The following is an 18,062-nucleotide window of genomic DNA, read 5'->3' on the forward strand; positions in this document are numbered from 1 at the left end:
AGCGCCCCCTCCCCGCCCCCTTCGTCCTCTTAGATTGAGATGTTTCTGAGCTGAAAGAAGTAAAAAGGTTTTAATTAAAACAAAAACAAGTTTGACCTCTTTGGGGCTGGCCGGGCGGAGGGAGGCGAGTGGCGCAGGGAACAACCCCAGGAAAGAACCGATGGCCCCACGTGTCAGCGGCCACCGGACCCAGCTCGGGGCCAGCTAGGAGCCAGCTGGGGGAGGGTCTACGGAGGAGAGGAGGCGGCGGGGGCGGGGCGGGGGCGGGGCCTCCGCCGGGCCTCGAGTCTCGGGCGAGCTGCGCTTACGCACCCCGGGACCTGCAGCTCAGGTGAGCCAGGGCTGCGCTGTCCCTTCCCGGGGCTCTCGGCGGTGACAGGCACGAGGCGAGCACTGGGGCACTGATACACCTCAACAGCTCAGAACTTCAGGACCTGGGGAGGAGCTGGGGTTTCCGCGGGGGAGACCCCTGAGCCCTCCCATTAAGAGCTGCTTGTTCTGGGCTCTTCATTGGAGCTTGGGGACCTGCACCCTTGGGGTGAAATTGTAGTCATTTGCGCCTGGGATGTGTTTCTGGGGTGAGGGCACCCAGCCTTTCTTCAGACTCTCAGAGAGTGGGTCCCGGACCCAAAAGAGGCAGAAAACCCCTGATCCTAGTCCCACCGAGAGCAGAGGCGCCAGTGCCCAAGAGGGCCATGACTTGCCCAAGGTCACCCAGCTCTGCCCACACCTTGGCCAGGGCTCCTTCCACCTCCCCCTGACCCTAGACCCCCATCCTGGAGCAATCACTGGGTTGGGGGGGGTGGCATGTCCTCCCACCTTGCCAGAGCCAGCAGGGGACTGATTCCAGAGAGAGCTCCTCATGGGAGCCCAAACCCCAGCCCCTTACTGTGTGATGTAGCTTAGGATCCTCCACCCCCACCCCCACCCCCAGGGATCCTGCAGGCCAGACCAGGAGGGGGCCCAGGTCTTCATGGTGAGCCTTCCACAGTGGTGTGGGGGGGCTTGGGAAGAGGCCCCCCTGTGCATTGGGAGGGATGGAAGTGGGAGAGAGGGGGTAGCCACATCTGCACCCTGCCCCCTCCTTACTGGACTCCTCCCCCACTCCTGACAGGAACTAGGAGGCCAAAGTCTGCCCCAATGTCAAAAAATTGATTGCTTTGCAGGGCGGGGGCAGGAGTGGGGCTGTGGAGGGATTGGCAGGGAGGGCACAGCCCCTCTGCTTGGGTCTGGGCTGGGGTCATGTCTGGAGGGCGGGTCTGAGGCCACCTTAGAGAGGGAGGGCGGCTGGGCTCCGGCTGCCTGCCAGGGCTGATAAGGGGCCCTGGGGGCTCCCACAAACGGTTTTGTCACTGGGGGGAGGATAGCCTGCAGGGCTCAGGAGGGGACAAGGATATGGAGCCACTTTGGGGTCTACTCCGAAGAGCGGTAAGACCAGTAGGGTGGGGGACAGGCCCTCAGCCCCCCCCCCCAAACCCGAGGGCTGGCCCCTCCCCTTCCCTGCTCTGTCCTCCCCCTCAGCTTATCTCCCAGATGTCGCCCCTGCCCCAAAGTCACTGACCCCCTTACCACCAGATCCTTCCCCATCCCCCAGACCACTTTCCCCAGGCTCATGCCCACCCACCCCCCAACAGCAACAGCTGTCCCCTCGGTCCTCCCAGACCATCTACAGGCGTGTGGAAGGCCCCCAGCCAGGACGCCTGGAGGAGGAAGAGGAAGAAGGGGAGGAGGGGGCCGAGCCACCGGCCCGCTTCTGCCCCATGGAGCTGAAGGGCCCCGAGACCCTGGGTTCTAGACAAGGGCGTCCCGGCAGCATACCCTGGGCGGCAGCAGGACAAAAGGCTGCCCCCTACCTGGTCCTGACCGCCCTTCTGATCTTCACGGGGGGTGAGAGCCATCCCCACTCCCACAATGCAGGGCCCGGGGCTGGGGTTGGGGGAGATCCCCGGGGTCCGGACGGGGGCACAAGGAGAATGCCTGTCTTGCCACCCGCCAGCCTTCCTTCTGGGCTACGTGGCCTTCCGAGGGACCTGCCAGGCTTGCGGGGACTCCGTGCTGGTGGTCGGTGACGATGTCAACTATGAGCAGGGCCCGGACTTCCACCAGGGCACGTTGTACTGGAGCGACCTCCAGGCCATGTTCCTGCGGCTCCTGGGGGAGGGGCGCCTGGAGGACACCATGAGGTGAGCATCAGCCTGGCCCCTACCTGGCTGTGAAGGGTTCCCCCCCCCTTGCCGGCTCAGACTGAGCCTCCTTTTCTGTCGTCCCCCTCTGCGCCCTCCCACCCGCCTTGCCGGCCTCCCTGGTCTACAGCCCCGGGTGGGGAGGGGCATTGGGGATTGCGGTGTGGGGGGGGTAAGGCTCGGGCTCAGAGTGGCACCTGTACAAGACAGAGGCAGGACAGGCCAGGAGAGCCCTGAATGCTGGACCCATGGCAGTGGGGTGTTTTGAGGGGCGCCGAGAAGGGGTGATACAGGGAACCAGAGAAGGAAGGCAGGAACAAGTGCCTTTGTGGGCACAGACCTCGCTCCAGACTGGCAGTCGTGAGGCACAGCAAAGGCGCCCTGTGTGTGTCTCGTCCTGCAGTGGGCGCCGATCCCTGCTGGGGAGGATGGGAGAGCTCTCTGTGTCTATCTCTGCCTCTCTGCTTTTCAAATAAACAAAACGAAAGTAGAACCCATAGCTCAGCCATTATCCTCAGTTCGGGTCCACTGCACTCCGTGGCTCAGTGCCATGTCCGCCCCCACCCCCACCCCCACGGGTCCCCTGGAGGAGCTCGAGCGACTGTTTGAAATTGCACCTGTTCAGTGGGTCCAGAGAATAACGGTGGTGCGCACTGTGAAGTCCTGTGCAGCAGGGAGAACAGCCAGCCGGAGGCACACAGGGCAAACGGACGCACCCTTGAAAGGTGCGAAGTTTAGTGGGTTAAAGTGCCTGTTGCCATGCCTGCTCCTGGCTCTACTCTTCCAGGTTCTGACCATTTCTCCCGGGGTGGAACTCTCTTCCTGTGAAGCCCAGGCCATCAAGCTCTCCCTGCTGATCTGTTCTCTCCCCCCGCCCGGCCCTTCTCCTCTGCACACCCTGGCCCACTATGCTTCTGCACTACTTCAAAATCCACACAGCGCTTAGGACCCCCCCTTGACAAGTCCGCACACCCCACATCCGAGTGCCCGAGTCTGCCTCCTCGGAGCCCTGGGGGGTGAGAAGCGGAGCATCCCTCTCTTCAGATCTCCAGGACTGGCTGGAGCCATGGCATGGCGGGTGAAGCCACTGCCTGTGGCCCTGACACCCCATGGGGGTGCCGGTTTGAGTCCTGCCTGCTCCACTTCTGACCCAGCTCCCTGCTGGATCATGTGAGAAAGCAGCAGAGCATGGCTCAGGTCCTTGGGCCCCTGCACCCACGTGGGAGACCCCCAGGGGAAGCTCCTGGCTCCTGGCTTCTGCCTGGCCCAGCCCTGTCTTTTTTTTTTATTATTTTTTTTATTTTTTTTTTTATTTTTGACAGGCAGAGTGGACAGTGAGGGAGAGACAGAGAGAAAGGTCTTCCTTGCCGTTGGTTCACCCTCCAATGGCTGCCGAGGCCGGCGCACCACGCTGATCCGAAGGCAGGAGCCAGGTGCTTCTCCTGGTCTCCCATGGGGTGCAGGGCCCAAGGACTTGGGCCATCCTCCACTGCAGAGAGCTGGCCACAGCAGAGAGCTGGCCTGGAAGAGGGGCAACCGGGACAGGATCGGTGCCCCGACTGGGACTAGAACCGGTGTGCCGGCGCCGCAAGGCGGAGGATTAGCCTAGTGAGCCACGGCGCCGGCCCCAGCCCTGTCTTATGGCCACTTGGGGAGTGAACCAGCAGATGGAGGATCTCTCTCTCTCTCTCTCTCTCTCTCTCTCTCTGCTTCTGCCTCACCATCTCTGTTACGCTGCCTTTCAAATAAATAATAATAAACACATATTTTATTTATTTATTTAAAAGGCAGAGTTAGAGAGAGAGAGAGAGAGAGAGAGAGAGAGAGAGAGAGACAGAGAGAGGTCTTCCATCCACTGGTTTACTCCCCAGGTGGCCACTGTGGCCAGAGCTGCACCAATCTGTAGCCAGGAGCCAGGAGCTTCTTCCAGGTCTCCCACGCAGGTGCAGGGGCCCAAGGACTTGGGCCATCTTCTACTGCTTTCTCAGGCCATAGTAGAGAGCTGGATCAGAAGTGAAGCAGGTGCCCATATAGGATGCCGGCACTGCAGGTGGCGGCTTTCCCTGCTAGGCCACAGCACTGGCCCAATAACTATGTACTCACTAACTGACCAATTAACCAGCTAAGAGCCTCCAGGCCGCTTGGTGTCTTGGGCCAGGTTTCTGCCAAGGCCAGCCCTCAGAGGGGTCTTCTGTGATGAGGAGTGCGGGCGGGAGAGGGTCTGTCTCAGCAAAAAGGCCACGGGGGAGCCGACTGACAGCGGGCTGTGCGGGTACAGCCCATGCAGAGGCGAGAGCCAGGCGCACAGGGTGGAGATGGAGGTCTGCTGCCTCTGCCCGCCTACCCTGGCCGCCGCGGGCCTGGGGCAGCTCCGTCTCTGGCATCCTCCCTCTTCTCCGAGGCCCTAACGCCACCTCTCCCCGCTCAGGCAGACCAGCCGTCGGGAACGGGTGGCGGGCTCGGCCGGGATGGCTGCTCTGGCCCAGGACATCCTTGCCACGCTCTCCCGCCAGAAGCTGGACCACGTGTGGACCGACACGCACTACGTGGGGCTGCAGTTCCCGGACCCGTGAGTGCGTGGGGGATGTGGGCGTGCAGCGGGTGCACGCGCGGCCAGGGGCACTCACCACCTCCACTCCTCAGGGCGCACCCCAACACCCTGCACTGGGTCGACACGGCTGGCAGAGCCGGGGAGCAGCTCCAGCTGGAGGACCCCGATGCCTACTGTCCCTACAGCGCCACGGGCAACGCCACGGTGAGCGCTCCTGCCCGTGCCAGGGTGTGGGACAGTGCGGGCCCCTTCTCCCGAGGGGCGGGGAGCATGGTGTCACCATCCTCTGTGTCCCCAGGGAGAGCTGGTGTACGCCCACTATGGGCGCCCGGAGGACCTGCAGGACCTGCGGGCCAGGGGCGTGGAGCCGGCCGGCCGCCTCCTGCTGGTGCGCGTGGGTGTGACCAGCTTTGCCCAGAAGGTGAGGGTCTTTGGTGGTGGACAGCGTGGAGCTGGGGGGCTCTAGGACCAGACTGCCCCCTGGCAGTGGGTGGAAGGTTGTCAGAAAGAAAAAAGAAAAGAGACAAGCCAGTAGGAGGAAAACATTTGTGGGAACCAAAAGTCGGGCAGGGAGCAATCACTTGAGGGGCTGTGGGGTACCGTCGGGTTTGAAGGGCCAGGTGGTGCCACCCACAGGCTAGACAAGTGCAGGCCAAAGGCTGTGCATTGTCACCTGTGCTTGCTTGTCTTGTCCCACATGACTGGTTTACTCTGGGTGAAGGAGTCCTGTGGCTGCCCTGCTCCCACAGGTGGCCAGCGCCCAGGCCTTTGGTGCCCGGGGGGTGCTCATATACCCAGACCCAGCCGACTTCTCCCAGGACGCACACAAGCTAGGCCTGGCCAGCCACCGCGCTGTGTATGGACACGTGAGTCTCAGGGAAGCCAGCAATGCCCTCCTGGGATCCCAAGGCCATGCCTCCTTGCTGGGAAGGGGGCTGACACCCCCCCCCCCCGATTCAGGGAAGCCCAGCCCAGAGTTTCAGGGCGGGCACGCTTTTCACCACAGGTGCACCTGGGAACTGGCGACCCCTACACGCCTGGCTTCCCTTCCTTCAACCAAACCCAGTTCCCTCCGGTGGAATCCTCAGGCCTCCCCAGCATCCCAGCCCAGCCCATCAGTGGAGACATTGCTTCCCAGCTGCTGGGGTGAGAGGGAGGAGGGGGCCGGGGGTGAACTAGGAAAAGGAGACCCTTCTTCTGGGCGGACACACTTCTGGCCAGGACCGAGCGACTGGCCAATGAAGTTCCAGCTAGATTTCTCACCCACCTCTCCTGGGCGCTGGTGCCAGACACGCCCTGCACAACTGCCCAGGGCAGCCTGGGCTGCACTGCCCCCTTGGACACAGGGTAGGGGCAGACACCTGGAGGAGGCAGAGGCGGGCGGGAGGGAAAGGGTGAAGAGTGGGTGTTGGGCTCCTCTGTAGCCTGGCCCTCGGCCATTGCCAATCCTTCCTGTCTTCTTCTTCTCCAGGAAGCTCAAAGGCCCTGTGGCCCCCCAGGAATGGCAGGGGCACCTGCCGGGTCCCCCTTACCACCTGGGCCCTGGGCCAGGCCTGCTCCTTGAGGTCAACAACCACAAGGCCTCCACCCCCATTAACAACATCTTTGGCTGCATCGAGGGCCTCTCAGAGCCAGGTATGCTTACCTGCCCAGAGGGGACAGGGGAGGGAGGCTGGTGGACAGAGGCTGAGCGGGGACGGGTGGGGCACCCAGCAGTGGAACGGGCAGTGCTGCTCAACAGTGAGCCCCCCAGCGCTGGAGGTGAGCAGGCCCCAGGTTGGCGGGTAACAGAGACCCAAGCATGAAGGAGGTCAGATGAGAGCCATAAGCCTTTCAAGCGTTAACCGGATGTAGCTGGTGGTGGGGCCAACGCAGCTTGTTCACCTAGAGAGAGCAGGGCTTGAGTGTGGTGCAGGTAAGTGCCACCGGGCAGGAGCAGGGAGGCCTGCGGTGGGGTTCAGACGAGGAGGCTGGTGGTGGGATTGGGAGCAGGGAGTTAGAGGGGAAAACCTGTCGGGACCCAGCAACCAGTGGATCCTGAGGAGCAGTGAGACAATGGAGTCGGGAGTGTCCCCTGCCACCCTGCCCAGGGAGCAGGCCATTGGGGAAAGACAAGGGGACAGGGCTGGGGTGGCCGACACGGGGCAACTCAGAGATGGGGCTGGCGGAGGGGATGGAGCCGTGAGGGGTGGGGCCCTGGGGCCCCGTTTTAAGAGCTGGGCCCCCAACACGCCCTCCCCAGATCACTATGTTGTCATTGGAGCCCAGAGAGACGCCTGGGGTCCGGGAGCAGCCAAGTCTGCCGTGGGCACCGCTATCCTGCTGGAGCTGGTGCGAACCTTCTCCTCCATGGTGAGCAACGGTAAGGTCAAGGCCTGGGCCCTGCGGTGCTGGGGCTGGGACCAGAGGCAGTTGGGAGGGTGGCGACCGTGCCCTGGGCTCCAAAGCTGCCTCCTCCACGGCCCCGGTGTCACCGAACCTCCATTTCCTAGTAGGAGATTCCGTAGGCAAAGCCAGCTCGGCACTGGCGGAGCTGAGACAGGGCAGACGCAGGGTGAGACAGACTGAGATGGAGGCCCGATGGGAGATGTGACTGGGACACAGGGACACAGAGAGGGGGTCCTTGCTTGGCCCCAGCCATGCCCCTTCCCTCTGCCCCCCCAGGCTTCCGGCCCCGCAGAAGTCTGCTCTTCATCAGCTGGGATGGGGGCGACTTTGGAAGCGTGGGCTCCACAGAGTGGCTGGAGGTGACATGGGGTCCTGGGCAGGTGGCCTGACAGCCTGGTGAGCTGGGGGCTCCCACTCCATACCCTGAACACCCCCCATACCCCACCCGCACACACACAGGGCTACCTCAGCGTGCTGCACCTCAAGGCCGTGGTCTACGTGAGCCTGGACAACGCGGTAATGGGTGAGCCGGGGACAGTGCTGCCCCCTGGCCCTAAGGCTCCCCGTCCACCCGCCTCCTCCCCCTGCACCAAGGCTAAGCCTTGAGCCTGGCTTCGCTCTGCCCATTCAGGAGATGACAAATTCCACGCCAAGACCAGCCCCCTTCTGATCAGCCTCATTGAGAACATCTTGAAGCAGGCAAGAGCCCGCTGGGTAGCACAGCTCAGGCAGGGGCGCTGGTGTGGGCAGAGCTGACCCCAGCCCGCACCTTGTCCCCAGGTGGACTCCCCTAACCACAGTGGGCAGACCCTCTACCAGCAGGTGGTGGTCACCAATCCCAGCTGGGATGCTGAGGTGTAAGTGGGGGTGGGAGGGAGCTGGGGGGATGGGAGGAGGGGCGGCTGAGCCCATGGAGCCCCTACCCCCAACCTCCCTGCCCCCAGGATCAGACCCCTGCCCATGGACAGCAGTGCCTACTCCTTCACGGCCTTCGCGGGGGTCCCTGCTGTGGAATTCTCTTTCCTGGAGGTGAGTGGGCCTCCCGCCCCGGCCCCCAGCGCCAGCCCCGCCGCCCGCCCGCACCACGCGCTGCCCTAGCCGCTCCGTGTCCCGGCAGGATGACCAGGTCTACCCGTTCCTGCACACGAAGGAGGACACCTATGAGAACCTGCACAGGATGCTGCGAGGCCGCCTGCCCGCCGTGGCCCAGGCTGTGGCCCAGCTCGCGGGGCTGCTGCTCATCCGGCTCAGCCACGATCACCTGCTGCCCCTGGACTTCGGCCGCTACGGGGACGTGGTCCTCAGGCACATTGGCAGCCTCAACGAGTTCTCCGGGGACCTCAAGGTCCAAGATGCCAAGCGCGGTCCTGGCCTCTGGGGGTGGCGGGCACGATATCCCCTTACGGTGGGGCCCGGGCTCCCCCAGCCCTCGGGGTCTGGGTCCCCTGTGGCACCCTGGCCTTTTTCCTCCCATCCCCAATCCCCTAAGCCCCGAGGGCCTAGCTGGAATCTTCCAGGTCCCGGGGGCCCCGCCCTCCGCGAACGCCAGAGTCCAGGGTCCTCTCCTCTCCATTCCGCACCCTCCCCCCAGCATTCTGTGCCCCGATCCCTGCTCGCTCCTGCCAGGCTCCGGGTCCCAGCCCCGTCCCCTAGCACCCCGACCCCATCCTGGGCCGGGGTCCTGGCCCCTCCGCCGGCCCCAGCCCGCGCCTCCGCTCTCAGGCCCGCGGGCTGACCCTGCAGTGGGTGTATTCGGCGCGGGGGGACTACATCCGGGCGGCTGAAAAGCTGCGGAAGGAGATCTACAGCTCGGAGCAGCGCGACGAGCGCCTGATGCGCATGTACAACGTGCGCATAATGCGGGTGAGGCCCCGCCCCGCCCCGACGCCCCGCCCCCAGGGACCCTCGGCCTCTCCGGGGTGGGGGGCGCTCCCTGCCCTGCGCGTTCACGGGGCTAGCTCCGCCTCGTCCTCTGGGCGCTAGCTAAGCCTGCCCTTGCCAAGTGGTGAGATGGGCCGGGAGGGCCAGGACCTTGGCCAATCACCCTGGCAACATCTAGCAGAGCCCCGCAGTTACCTCCAGGAAGCACGTCGACAGTGGTCCACAGCCTTAGAGGACAAGCTTAAGGCCTGGGTGGTGGAAGAGGCTAGAGAAATTTGGAACGTGGAGCGCTCTCTTTCTTCTGGTAGTGAGCTGGGCGAAACCCAGAAGGGCTCCCTGGAGGAAGTGTCTACTTCTTGCTTCCGGCTGCCTCCTTTGGCATCGCATATTGCCTCTGTTTACAAAGCCCATCCTTCCATTTTTAAAAAAGATTTTATTTATTTATTATTTGAAAGGCAAAGAGAGGGAGAGGGGAGGGAGCAGGGGAGAGTGAGCTTCCATTCGCTGGGTCACTCCCCAAATGGCCACAGTAGCTGGGGCTGGGCCAGGCCAAAGCCAGGACCCAGGACCTCCATCCTGGTCTCCCACTTGGGCTGTGTGCTGATTTCCTAGGTGCATTAGCAGGGAGCAGGACAGGAATTGGAGCAGCTGGGACTCCAGCCGGCGGGCGCTCCAGGATGGGATGCCTGCCTTGCAGGGCAGCTTAGTTCCCGGTGCCACAGCGCCAGCCCAAAGCCCATCCCTCTTTTTCTTCCTCGCTTCTTTCTCTGACCTCTCTCCTGCTCCTTTCCCCCTCGGCCGAGACGCCTGCGACCCTGAGGTCAGACGTGGAGAGCCGGCTGGGTCCATTCTCATTCACGGACCTGGGTTTAACTTCTGCTTGGTTTGATCGCTGCAGGAATACAAAAAAGACACCCGCTCTCCCAGTCTCTCCCAGGGTCAGGAGGCACCTTTGTATGAGATGCATGGCTCTGGCTCAGGGTGGACAGGCAGGGACCCAGGACTGCAGAGCGGGGGCCAGACTCAAAGAACTTTGTAGCTCAGACAGGGGGTTTGGTAAACTACAGCCAGCAGGCAAGACTCAGCCACTGCGTGGTTTTGTAAATAAAGTTTTATTGCAACACGGCCATGCTCATTGGTTTTCGTGTGGCTGCTTAGTGCAACAGTGGCCACACGGAGTCATTGCCGTAGGAACAGTCTGGCTTGCAAAGCCTAAGATACGCACTGTCTGGCGTTTTGCAGGGAGTTTGCTGACCTCTGTTTTAGACTGTGACTTGGGTGTTGAGGTACAGGCAGAACTTGAGTTGCTACAGAACCAGGGTGTGGTGGTGACACAGGCCTGGCTTTCCTGAGAGGCAGGGCGTGGACAGCAGAGGCAGAGGGGAGCCGAGCGCCCAGGAGTCGGTTAGGGATCCCTTGCTGGAGCACTGCATGCTGGGAGAAGGCGCTGGAATTTGAGGGTCTGAGCGCCAAGGGAATTGGCAGGGTTTCTGAGCAGTGAGTGAGGTGGCAGAGGGGCGGCGTAAGTGGGCTGAAGAGGAAATGAAGTTCACAAAGGCGGTGCTCTGGCTGAGGGTGGCCTGGGTACTGAGGGAGGAGGAGGGGCGTGGCAATGGCAGCTGCTGGGAGCTGTACCTCAGTTTCCCCAGTAGGACTCCCCCAAAGTCCGAGAGGGAGGTGGCTCCTATGAGAGGCTAAGAAACTCCCCCAGGTCACACAAAACCAGAGACCCCCCCCCAAAGCCTGGGCTCACCCCCACCTCCCTCCCCTGTGACGGGGAAGATGGTGGCGCTCACCAGGGAAAGCAGGTTCGGGTTCTGCAAGGGGTCGGTCCCACGCCCTAACCCAGGGCGGTGGTCCTGTGAGTGACTTGGTTGAGGGGGTTTACCTGGGTGAAGCTGGGGACGTGGACGAGCTCTGAGTGAACGAGGGAGCTGCCCCTGGGGATTCCGATTTCGCGGGAGTGGCTGATTCTGGTATTTGCCGGGAGGCCCTCCGGCTGCTCAGCTGCTCGGGGAGCAGGAGGAGGAAGCAGAGGGGCCGGCAGCCAGGTGGGAGGAGGTGAGGCCAGAGAACAGCACGCGGGTCAGAGGTGACTAGGAGCAGAATCAGGCAGGACTGTGTGTCTCCTTGACCTTTGACCCTGGCTGTGGACATTGGGGGAGGTAGGGCAGAGTGGCTGGGTGTGGAGAGGTATGGTATTAAGAAGGGAAACGCCAGGACAATAGATTGTTCTTTGAGGCCTTGGGCAGGAAGTGAAGGGGTGACCGAGAGGCAGGCGTGGGGGCTAGAACCCAACTTGGCGGGAGGACGCCCCCTGCCCGACAACTGATGGCGTCAAGAGCACGGCTGTTCCTGATTGGGCAGCCACAGGGAGGTGGGACTTGGGCCGCTCCTGGCTGTAGACCAAGCCAGCTAGCAGCTACCAGATCACCGAGGGGCCGCTGGCGGGAAAGAGCCAGGCCTGGAGCCCCCAGCTCGAGCTGCCGCCCCTGTGTGCGCAGGTGGAGTTCTACTTCCTGTCCCAGTACGTGTCGCCGGCCGACTCCCCCGTTCCGCCACATCTTCCTGGGCCGTGGGGACCACACGCTGGGCGCCCTGCTCGACCATCTCCGGCTGCTGCGCACCGACTCCGGGGTGGAGCCAGGCTTGGGCTTCCAGGAGAGCCGCTTCCGGCGCCAGCTGGCCCTGCTCACCTGGACGCTGCAGGGGGCAGCCAACGCGCTGAGCGGGGACGTCTGGAACATCGATAACAACTTCTGAGGGCCGCCAGCCCTCCTGGGCGCCTGCCCCCGGGCCCTGCGGGGCCCTCCTCTCCCCGCTGCTGCCACTGACCCCTCCTCAGCCTGGGCGCAGACCGCGGCCCCGCGGGTGGGAGGAGGTGACCATTCCTCCCTAGCCATCCCCTCGCTCACTCTCAGCCCCCCTTCCACCTTCTGGAAGGTTGGCCAGGCCTGGGACGTGGCCGCTGTCTTCACAGGAGAGATGGTGGCATCGTGACCTTGTGCCCACAGGTGCTCCGCGGAGAGGGCCATGGGTCTGGATTCAATAAACCTCCTGAGGCCACTGTCTGTCTAGTACTTGTCGGTTCTTCCTCACCCGTCTCACTCCTTTGAGACTTAGGGAAGGGCTGGGCAGGGGGCCCAGAGGTCCCAGGAATTTGGTGGGGAAGGCTGAACTGTAGGGAACTAAGAAAATAATGAAGACCCTTCTCCAGAGACCATCGTGGGGTGGGGACCTGGCTCAGTGCCTCATCCTGGTGTTGAAAAAGCAGGAACAGGGGTCGGGCTGAGCCACAGCCTGAGATGCCGCATCCCACATTGAGTGCCAGGTTGAACCCTGGCTGCTCTGCTTCTGATCCAGCTTCCTGCTAACGCACCTGGGAAGGCAGCCGCAGGTGGTTCAAGAACTCGGGGCCGGCGCCGTGGCTCAACAGGCTAATGCTCCGCCTTGCGGCGCCGGCACACCGGGTTCTAGTCCCGGTCGGGGCACCGATCCTGTCCCGGTTGCCCCTCTTCCAGGCCAGCTCTCTGCTGTGGCCAGGGAGTGCAGTGGAGGATGGCCCAAGTGTTTGGGCTCTGCACCCCATGGGAGACCAGGATAAGCACCTGGCTCCTGCCATCGGAACAGCGCGGTGCGCCGGCCGCAGCGCGCCTACCGCGGCGGCCATTGGAGGGTGAACCAACGGCAAAGGAAGACCTTTCTCTCTCTCTCTCTCTCTCTCTCACTGTCCACTCTGCCTGTCAAAAAAAAAAAAAAAAAAAAGAACTCGGACCCTGCCGCCCAGTGGGGGGCCACATGGAGTTCCTGGCTCCTGGCTCTAGCCTGGCTCAGCCCTGGCTGTTGCGGCCATTTGCGGAGTGAACCAGCAAAAGAAAGCTCACTCTGCCTTTCAGATAAATTAATTAAAAACAAAAAAATCAGAAACAATGCTCTTTCTTCCAGGCTGTCAATCGGCCATGTTTTCTTTGCTATTCACTGCCGCATTCCCTAGGCACACCCTCCCAGGCACCCAGGGTGCTGCCCCACAGACTGGTGGGAACAGCCCATGGTGCCCAGGCCCCTGCTGGGGGAGGAGGGTGGCAGCTGTTTCTGGCTGCCAGCAGGGACCTTGTAGCCCAGAACCCACCCTCCACTGTCAGGGCGAATTTCCCTTCCAAAGCATAAACTCAAACAGTAAGATTATTGGGGTGGGTGTTGTGATGCAGGGTATAAGCCGCTGTCTGTGGTGCTGGCATCCCATATAGGCACTGGTCTGTGTCCTGGCTGCTCCACTTCCAATCCAGCTTCCTGCTAATGGCCTGGGAAGAGCAGCAGACAGTGGCCCCTTTGTTTGGGCCCCTGCTACCCACATGGGAGACCCAGAAGAAGCTCCTGGCTCCCAGCTTCGATCTGGCCCAGTGCTGGCCATTATGGCCATCTGGGGAGTGAACAAGCAGATAGAAGCTCTCTCTTTCCTTTTAACTCAAAATAAATAAATATTTAGAAATAAAAAAAAAAAAACCACAAAAATAAGATTACCAAGCATTTCAAGACAGCAACGACAGATGAAACCTCAAACAGTGTCCTTCTGAACAAGGGTCCCTGTAAGACTGTAGTGGCCACGTACCTGTCGGAGCGGCCTCCTCAGGCCTGCCTTGCCCAGCCTTTGTTCAGTGAGGGTGGAGACACAGGCACAGGGTGATTATCCCTTATCTAAAATTCCTGGGACCAGAAGTGCTTCTGATCTTGTTGTTGCTTTTTTTCTCTTTTGACTTATTTATTTGAAAGGCGGAATTCCAGAGAGGCACAGGTAGAGACAGAGAGGTCTTCCATCCTGGTTCACTCTCTAGATGGCCACAATGGCCGGAGCTGCGCTGATCCGAAGCCAGGAGCCAGGAGCTGCTTCTGGGTCTCCCACATGGGCGCAGGGGCCCGAGAACTTGGGCCATCTTCCACTGCTTTCCCAGGGCACAGCAGAAACTGGATTGGAAGTGGAGCAGCCGGGACTCGAACCGGTGCCTATACGGGATGCCGGTGCTGCAGGCAGCAGCTTTACCCATCAGTCTCTTCTCACCCCTATACAGAAGGTTCTCGGTTCCAGTGGCTGATTTATGACTTGTTGACTTTATGATGGTGGGAAAGTGAAACACATTCAGCAGAAACCCTACTTCAAACTGATCTTTTTCTGGGCCAGTGCTATGGGGTCTGGTCCTCTCTCTCCATGCTGGGCCATGGCAGCGAGTGCAGCTCCCAGTCAGCCCCAGGGGAGTCAGCTGTGCACGGATGCCGGGCAGGTTAGGTAGATTAAGTAAGTGCACTTTCAACTTAACGTTCTCAACTTACAGAGGGTTTATTGTAAGTAATTTTACAGAGAACCAAGGAGACAGCTGTCTCAAAAGCTTTGAGGGGCCAGCATTGTGGCACAGCAGATGAAACTGTTGCCTGCAACGCTGGCATCCCATACTGGAGCATCTGTTTTGCATCCCAGCTGCTCCATTTCCTGTCCAGCTCCCTGTTACTGTGCCTGGGAAGGCAGCAGCAGATGGCCCAAGTACTTGGGCCTCTGCCACCCACATGGGAGACTAGGATGGAGTTCCAGGCTCCTGGCTTTGGCCTGGCTCAGCCCTGGCTGTTGTGCCCATCTGGGAAGTGAACCAGCAGATGGGAGATCACTCTCTCTGAGTCTCCCTCTCTCTCCCTTTCAAATTAAAAAAAAAAATTAAAAAAAAAAAAAACAACAAAAAAAAAAAACCAAAGCTCACTGAGCCCACCAGCAACAAGGCCTTCTCATAGCAATGTGAGTGGCACCTCCAGTGAATTTTGGGGACCTGCCAGGGCCAGCCTAACGTGAATGGTTATTATCCAAAAGTCTGGCAAGAGAGGTTGGGGGGCCATGGCCGGAACTCTACCCAGGCTCCCGGACACAAATGCAGACCCATCCCCTGCATGTTATCCGGGCCACGCCCTCCTGTGCCTTCGAGGGTGTGGGAGGGACAAGACTCCTGGGGCAGTGGGGCAGGCCCCAAGGCCCCCCGAAGCCAAGCTGCACAACTGATGGCCTCCCGACCTAATGGACATGGAAGATCTCTCACCCTGCCGTTCAAATAAATAAAATCAACTTGCCCCTTGTCCTCATTCTACAGATAGGAACGGAGGCTCAGAGAAATAACAAGACTTGTTCAAGGCTCCTAAATCCTTCCTGGGCCCCGTCACTGCTCCAGCCGCCCGAGCCCCAGGACTGGGAGCGGCAGGAACAGGAGGCTGCCCAAGTACCAAGTAAGAGACGGCAACCTAGGGCCAACAATCCTACGTTTCCCACTGCAACTTTAAAAAGTTATTTTATTCAACTTGGAAAATGAATACAAATCCCTGGATATTTTGCTCTGGGGACGGGGGAGAGGAGTGGGTAGGGAGGAGGAGGGAGCAGAGGCAAGGAAAGAGGTCACAGTGGCTGCCTGAGTCCCGGCCTGGGGGGGACGGGGGCAGGGGGCTCAGGTCCGGAGAAACACCATGGTGAGGAGGCCTGGGGGTGGAGGATGAGAGAGCCAGGTCAGTGAGCAGCCTGCCCCTGGCGCCCCGCTCTCCCTTCTCTAAGGCCCGGGTCCCCAGCCGCTGCAACGCTCACCCAAGACGTAGGCTGCCACCAGCTTCTGTCCCAGGGACACGTGCAGGACCTGGGGCAGCTGGCTGCCCACTTCGTCCTGGAGTGGGAGCAGCAAGAAGGCCACAGACACTGTGCCGGTCAGCAAGAAGAGCAGGAAGGAGCTGGTGGCCAGCTGCTGGCGGGGGGCTGCGGGACAGGGCTCATCAGCAGCTGCGCTCGGCACTCCCGCCCGGCCTCAGGTGCTCCAGGGAGGGGGCTCAACGTGGGAGCTGCATCCCCCAGGAGCCCCCAGGAGCACAGTGCAAAGTACCTTCTCCTCGCCAGCACCCATGTCCCCGCAGCCACGGAGAGCCCTCTCTCCTCTAGCTCCCGGCCGTGTCTTTCTCTCTTGTGCCTTCTTCACGGCCTTCTGGGCGCCCACCTGACAGGCAGGGGCCACTCTCTGCTTCCCATACCCAGCTCGCAACTCAGCCCAGTGTGGTTGCTCAACAGGTTTCTTACTGAACTGAACTGGGTTGGCACTGGACAGGAAGTATTGCAGTTAGACTGAAGGAAGAACTTCCCCTCTGCATAGAAGCCAAAAGCCAGGGAACCTGCAGTCTTCCCTGTGCACCGCCCTGCCCCACGTACTCCATATAAAACCTCAGCTCTTAGGGCAAAAGGAGATCCCGGGAAACCCAACAAAGTTCGTGTCTAGGCTAACGCCAGCTCCTTCTCCCCACAGAAGCCCCATCCCTTCACTCACTCTCCTGGAAGGGTCTGGCCATGGGGGCTGCTGTCCAGGCAGGGGGCCCCAGGGGGGGCACCGGGGCGGGCTGTCCCTGAAGCTCAAGGGGGTGTGCTGGGGCTCTGAGAACCGAGGTGATGTCCTTGCGGCCCACCACTCGGCCATCGGCTCCCTCCTCCGACAGCTCAATGCGGAATCGGTCCTGGACGTCGTAGTGGCTGGGGACGGGGGCCACATGGCGAATCACTCTGTCCCGTGGAGAGAAGTGAGGGGCGGTCACCAAGTACTCCAGGCGTGCACCCTCCACCCCCGACCCGCGGCCCTCCGCCCCTGCCTCTCCCTCAGGCCTGGATCCCCAGACAGGACAAAGTCTCAGCGCCAAGACAACAGGTTGCAGCGACCCCTGGCTTTGGCCCAACTCCCCTCCCCACAATTCACTCACATGTCAGTGCAGGACTGCGCCTTCACGTAGCCCTCGGCGTCAAACACCGTGTATTTCGCAGGTGCTGTGCACAGGACTGGGGGTAAAGACGCACCAAGAGACGCTGGACAAGCCACGGGGGGGACGCCTTCGGCCCCAGGGCTGGACATCTGGCCCACCTCAACCAGCCCGCCCGCCCCCAGGTCCCTAGCGGGGGGCGCTCCCTCCCTCACCTCGGAAGCGAAGCGCAGTTCCTGTGGGGTTGTAGAGGGTCAGCAGCTGTCGGGGGCCGCTCCGCTGGTCCGCTCTGAATACTAGATCCGGGGGGAAGACGAGGACCGGAACAACCGGCCCCGAGGGAGGAGGGGCGCTCCGGGACCCCCGCCCAGGGGCCCCCGGACCCACCAGCTCCTGGTCCTGGGGCGCCCCACGGCGCATGCAGGCTCTGGGAGGTCGGACATCCGAGGGCAGAACTAGGGCAGGGCCTGGAGTCTAGGGCTGGGGACTAGATGCGACCGTGGGGCAGGGCCTGGACTGATGGTGCCGCCGCCGACGCCACCGCTCGGAGCCCCGCTCGAGGGGGGGCCCGCAGACCCAGGCCCAGGTCCCCCACACCTGTCCCCTTCCCAGTTTTGCCCCAGGTCCCCCTTCAGATCCCGCCCCAAAACCCAACCTCGATGGCCACGCCCACCCCACTAAACCTGCCCCTCGCTGCTCCCAATCCCGGCCTTCTCGTCAGGCTGGGTTCGCGGGCCCAACAAGTCCCGCCCACCTCGGAAGGTCCCGCCTCTTCCGGGCGTCCCGACGCTCCCGCCCCCCTCTTTCCGGCCAGACTCCGCCCGCTGTACAACACTCTCCCGAGCTGCCTTTCACGCTCCCTGCCTTCCGACTCGCCTGCGTGTTCCCGACCCCTCCTCCCTGAGCTCGGCCCGCGTCTCGTCGGGCTTCCGGCTCCGAACGGCCGTTGGTGTTATGAGGCTCACCTGGTGGTCAAAGCCCCTGCCAATCAGCTGGTAGCCCGACCAAGGCGGCCATCTTCCCGCGAGTCTCTGTGTCTGCACTTCCGCCGTACGACCTCTCCTATTGGCCGGACGGCCTCGTTTCCGCCGTAGCGACACGCCGATTGGTGTGCCTGAAGGCCAAACAGACGGCCTTCCCGCTTGGCGCCGGCGATTGGCTTGGTGACGGTGACGTAGGAGTTTAGCGCGAGTAGCCCCGAGTTAAGCGGGAGAGGCGAGGGCGGAGCTGCGGGTTGAGCTTTGTCCGTTCCTCTGCCTCCGAGAGCGAGGTCCTGGGTCTCCCGCCTCGGCTTCTCGCAGCAGAAC

The 18,062-nt window shown here is 61.9% G+C and overlaps 2 protein-coding genes across 2 annotated transcripts; one reads left to right on the top strand and one right to left on the bottom strand.

The window, feature by feature from the left end:
• The first annotated feature begins 309 nt into the window (after window positions 1-309).
• On the top strand, window positions 310-12,072 carry TFR2 (transferrin receptor 2). Its single transcript, XM_062180372.1, is given in 21 exon segments — window positions 310-331; window positions 935-976; window positions 1,368-1,428; window positions 1,635-1,887; window positions 1,997-2,183; window positions 4,612-4,752; window positions 4,827-4,938; window positions 5,033-5,155; window positions 5,484-5,600; window positions 5,741-5,880; window positions 6,206-6,369; window positions 6,977-7,096; window positions 7,399-7,481; window positions 7,582-7,645; window positions 7,754-7,821; window positions 7,903-7,979; window positions 8,067-8,151; window positions 8,240-8,467; window positions 8,845-8,985; window positions 11,508-11,552; window positions 11,554-12,072. Coding segments are annotated over 19 exon segments (2,394 nt in total). The 5' UTR covers window positions 310-331; window positions 935-976; window positions 1,368-1,395; the 3' UTR covers window positions 11,767-12,072.
• A 3,235-nt stretch (window positions 12,073-15,307) lies between these two features.
• Window positions 15,308-17,416, bottom strand: MOSPD3 (motile sperm domain containing 3). Its single transcript, XM_062179582.1, has 5 exons — window positions 16,971-17,416; window positions 16,759-16,834; window positions 16,335-16,564; window positions 15,611-15,775; window positions 15,308-15,508 (listed from the first exon to the last, which is right to left on the bottom strand). The coding sequence occupies exons 1-5, from the start codon at window positions 17,173-17,175 to the stop codon at window positions 15,477-15,479; spliced, it is 708 nt and encodes a 235-aa protein (XP_062035566.1). The 5' UTR covers window positions 17,176-17,416; the 3' UTR covers window positions 15,308-15,476.
• Between the last annotated feature and the right edge of the window lie 646 nt (window positions 17,417-18,062).

This window comes from Lepus europaeus, chromosome 21 (genome assembly GCF_033115175.1).
Source record: "Lepus europaeus isolate LE1 chromosome 21, mLepTim1.pri, whole genome shotgun sequence".
Lineage (NCBI taxonomy): Eukaryota > Metazoa > Chordata > Mammalia > Lagomorpha > Leporidae > Lepus > Lepus europaeus.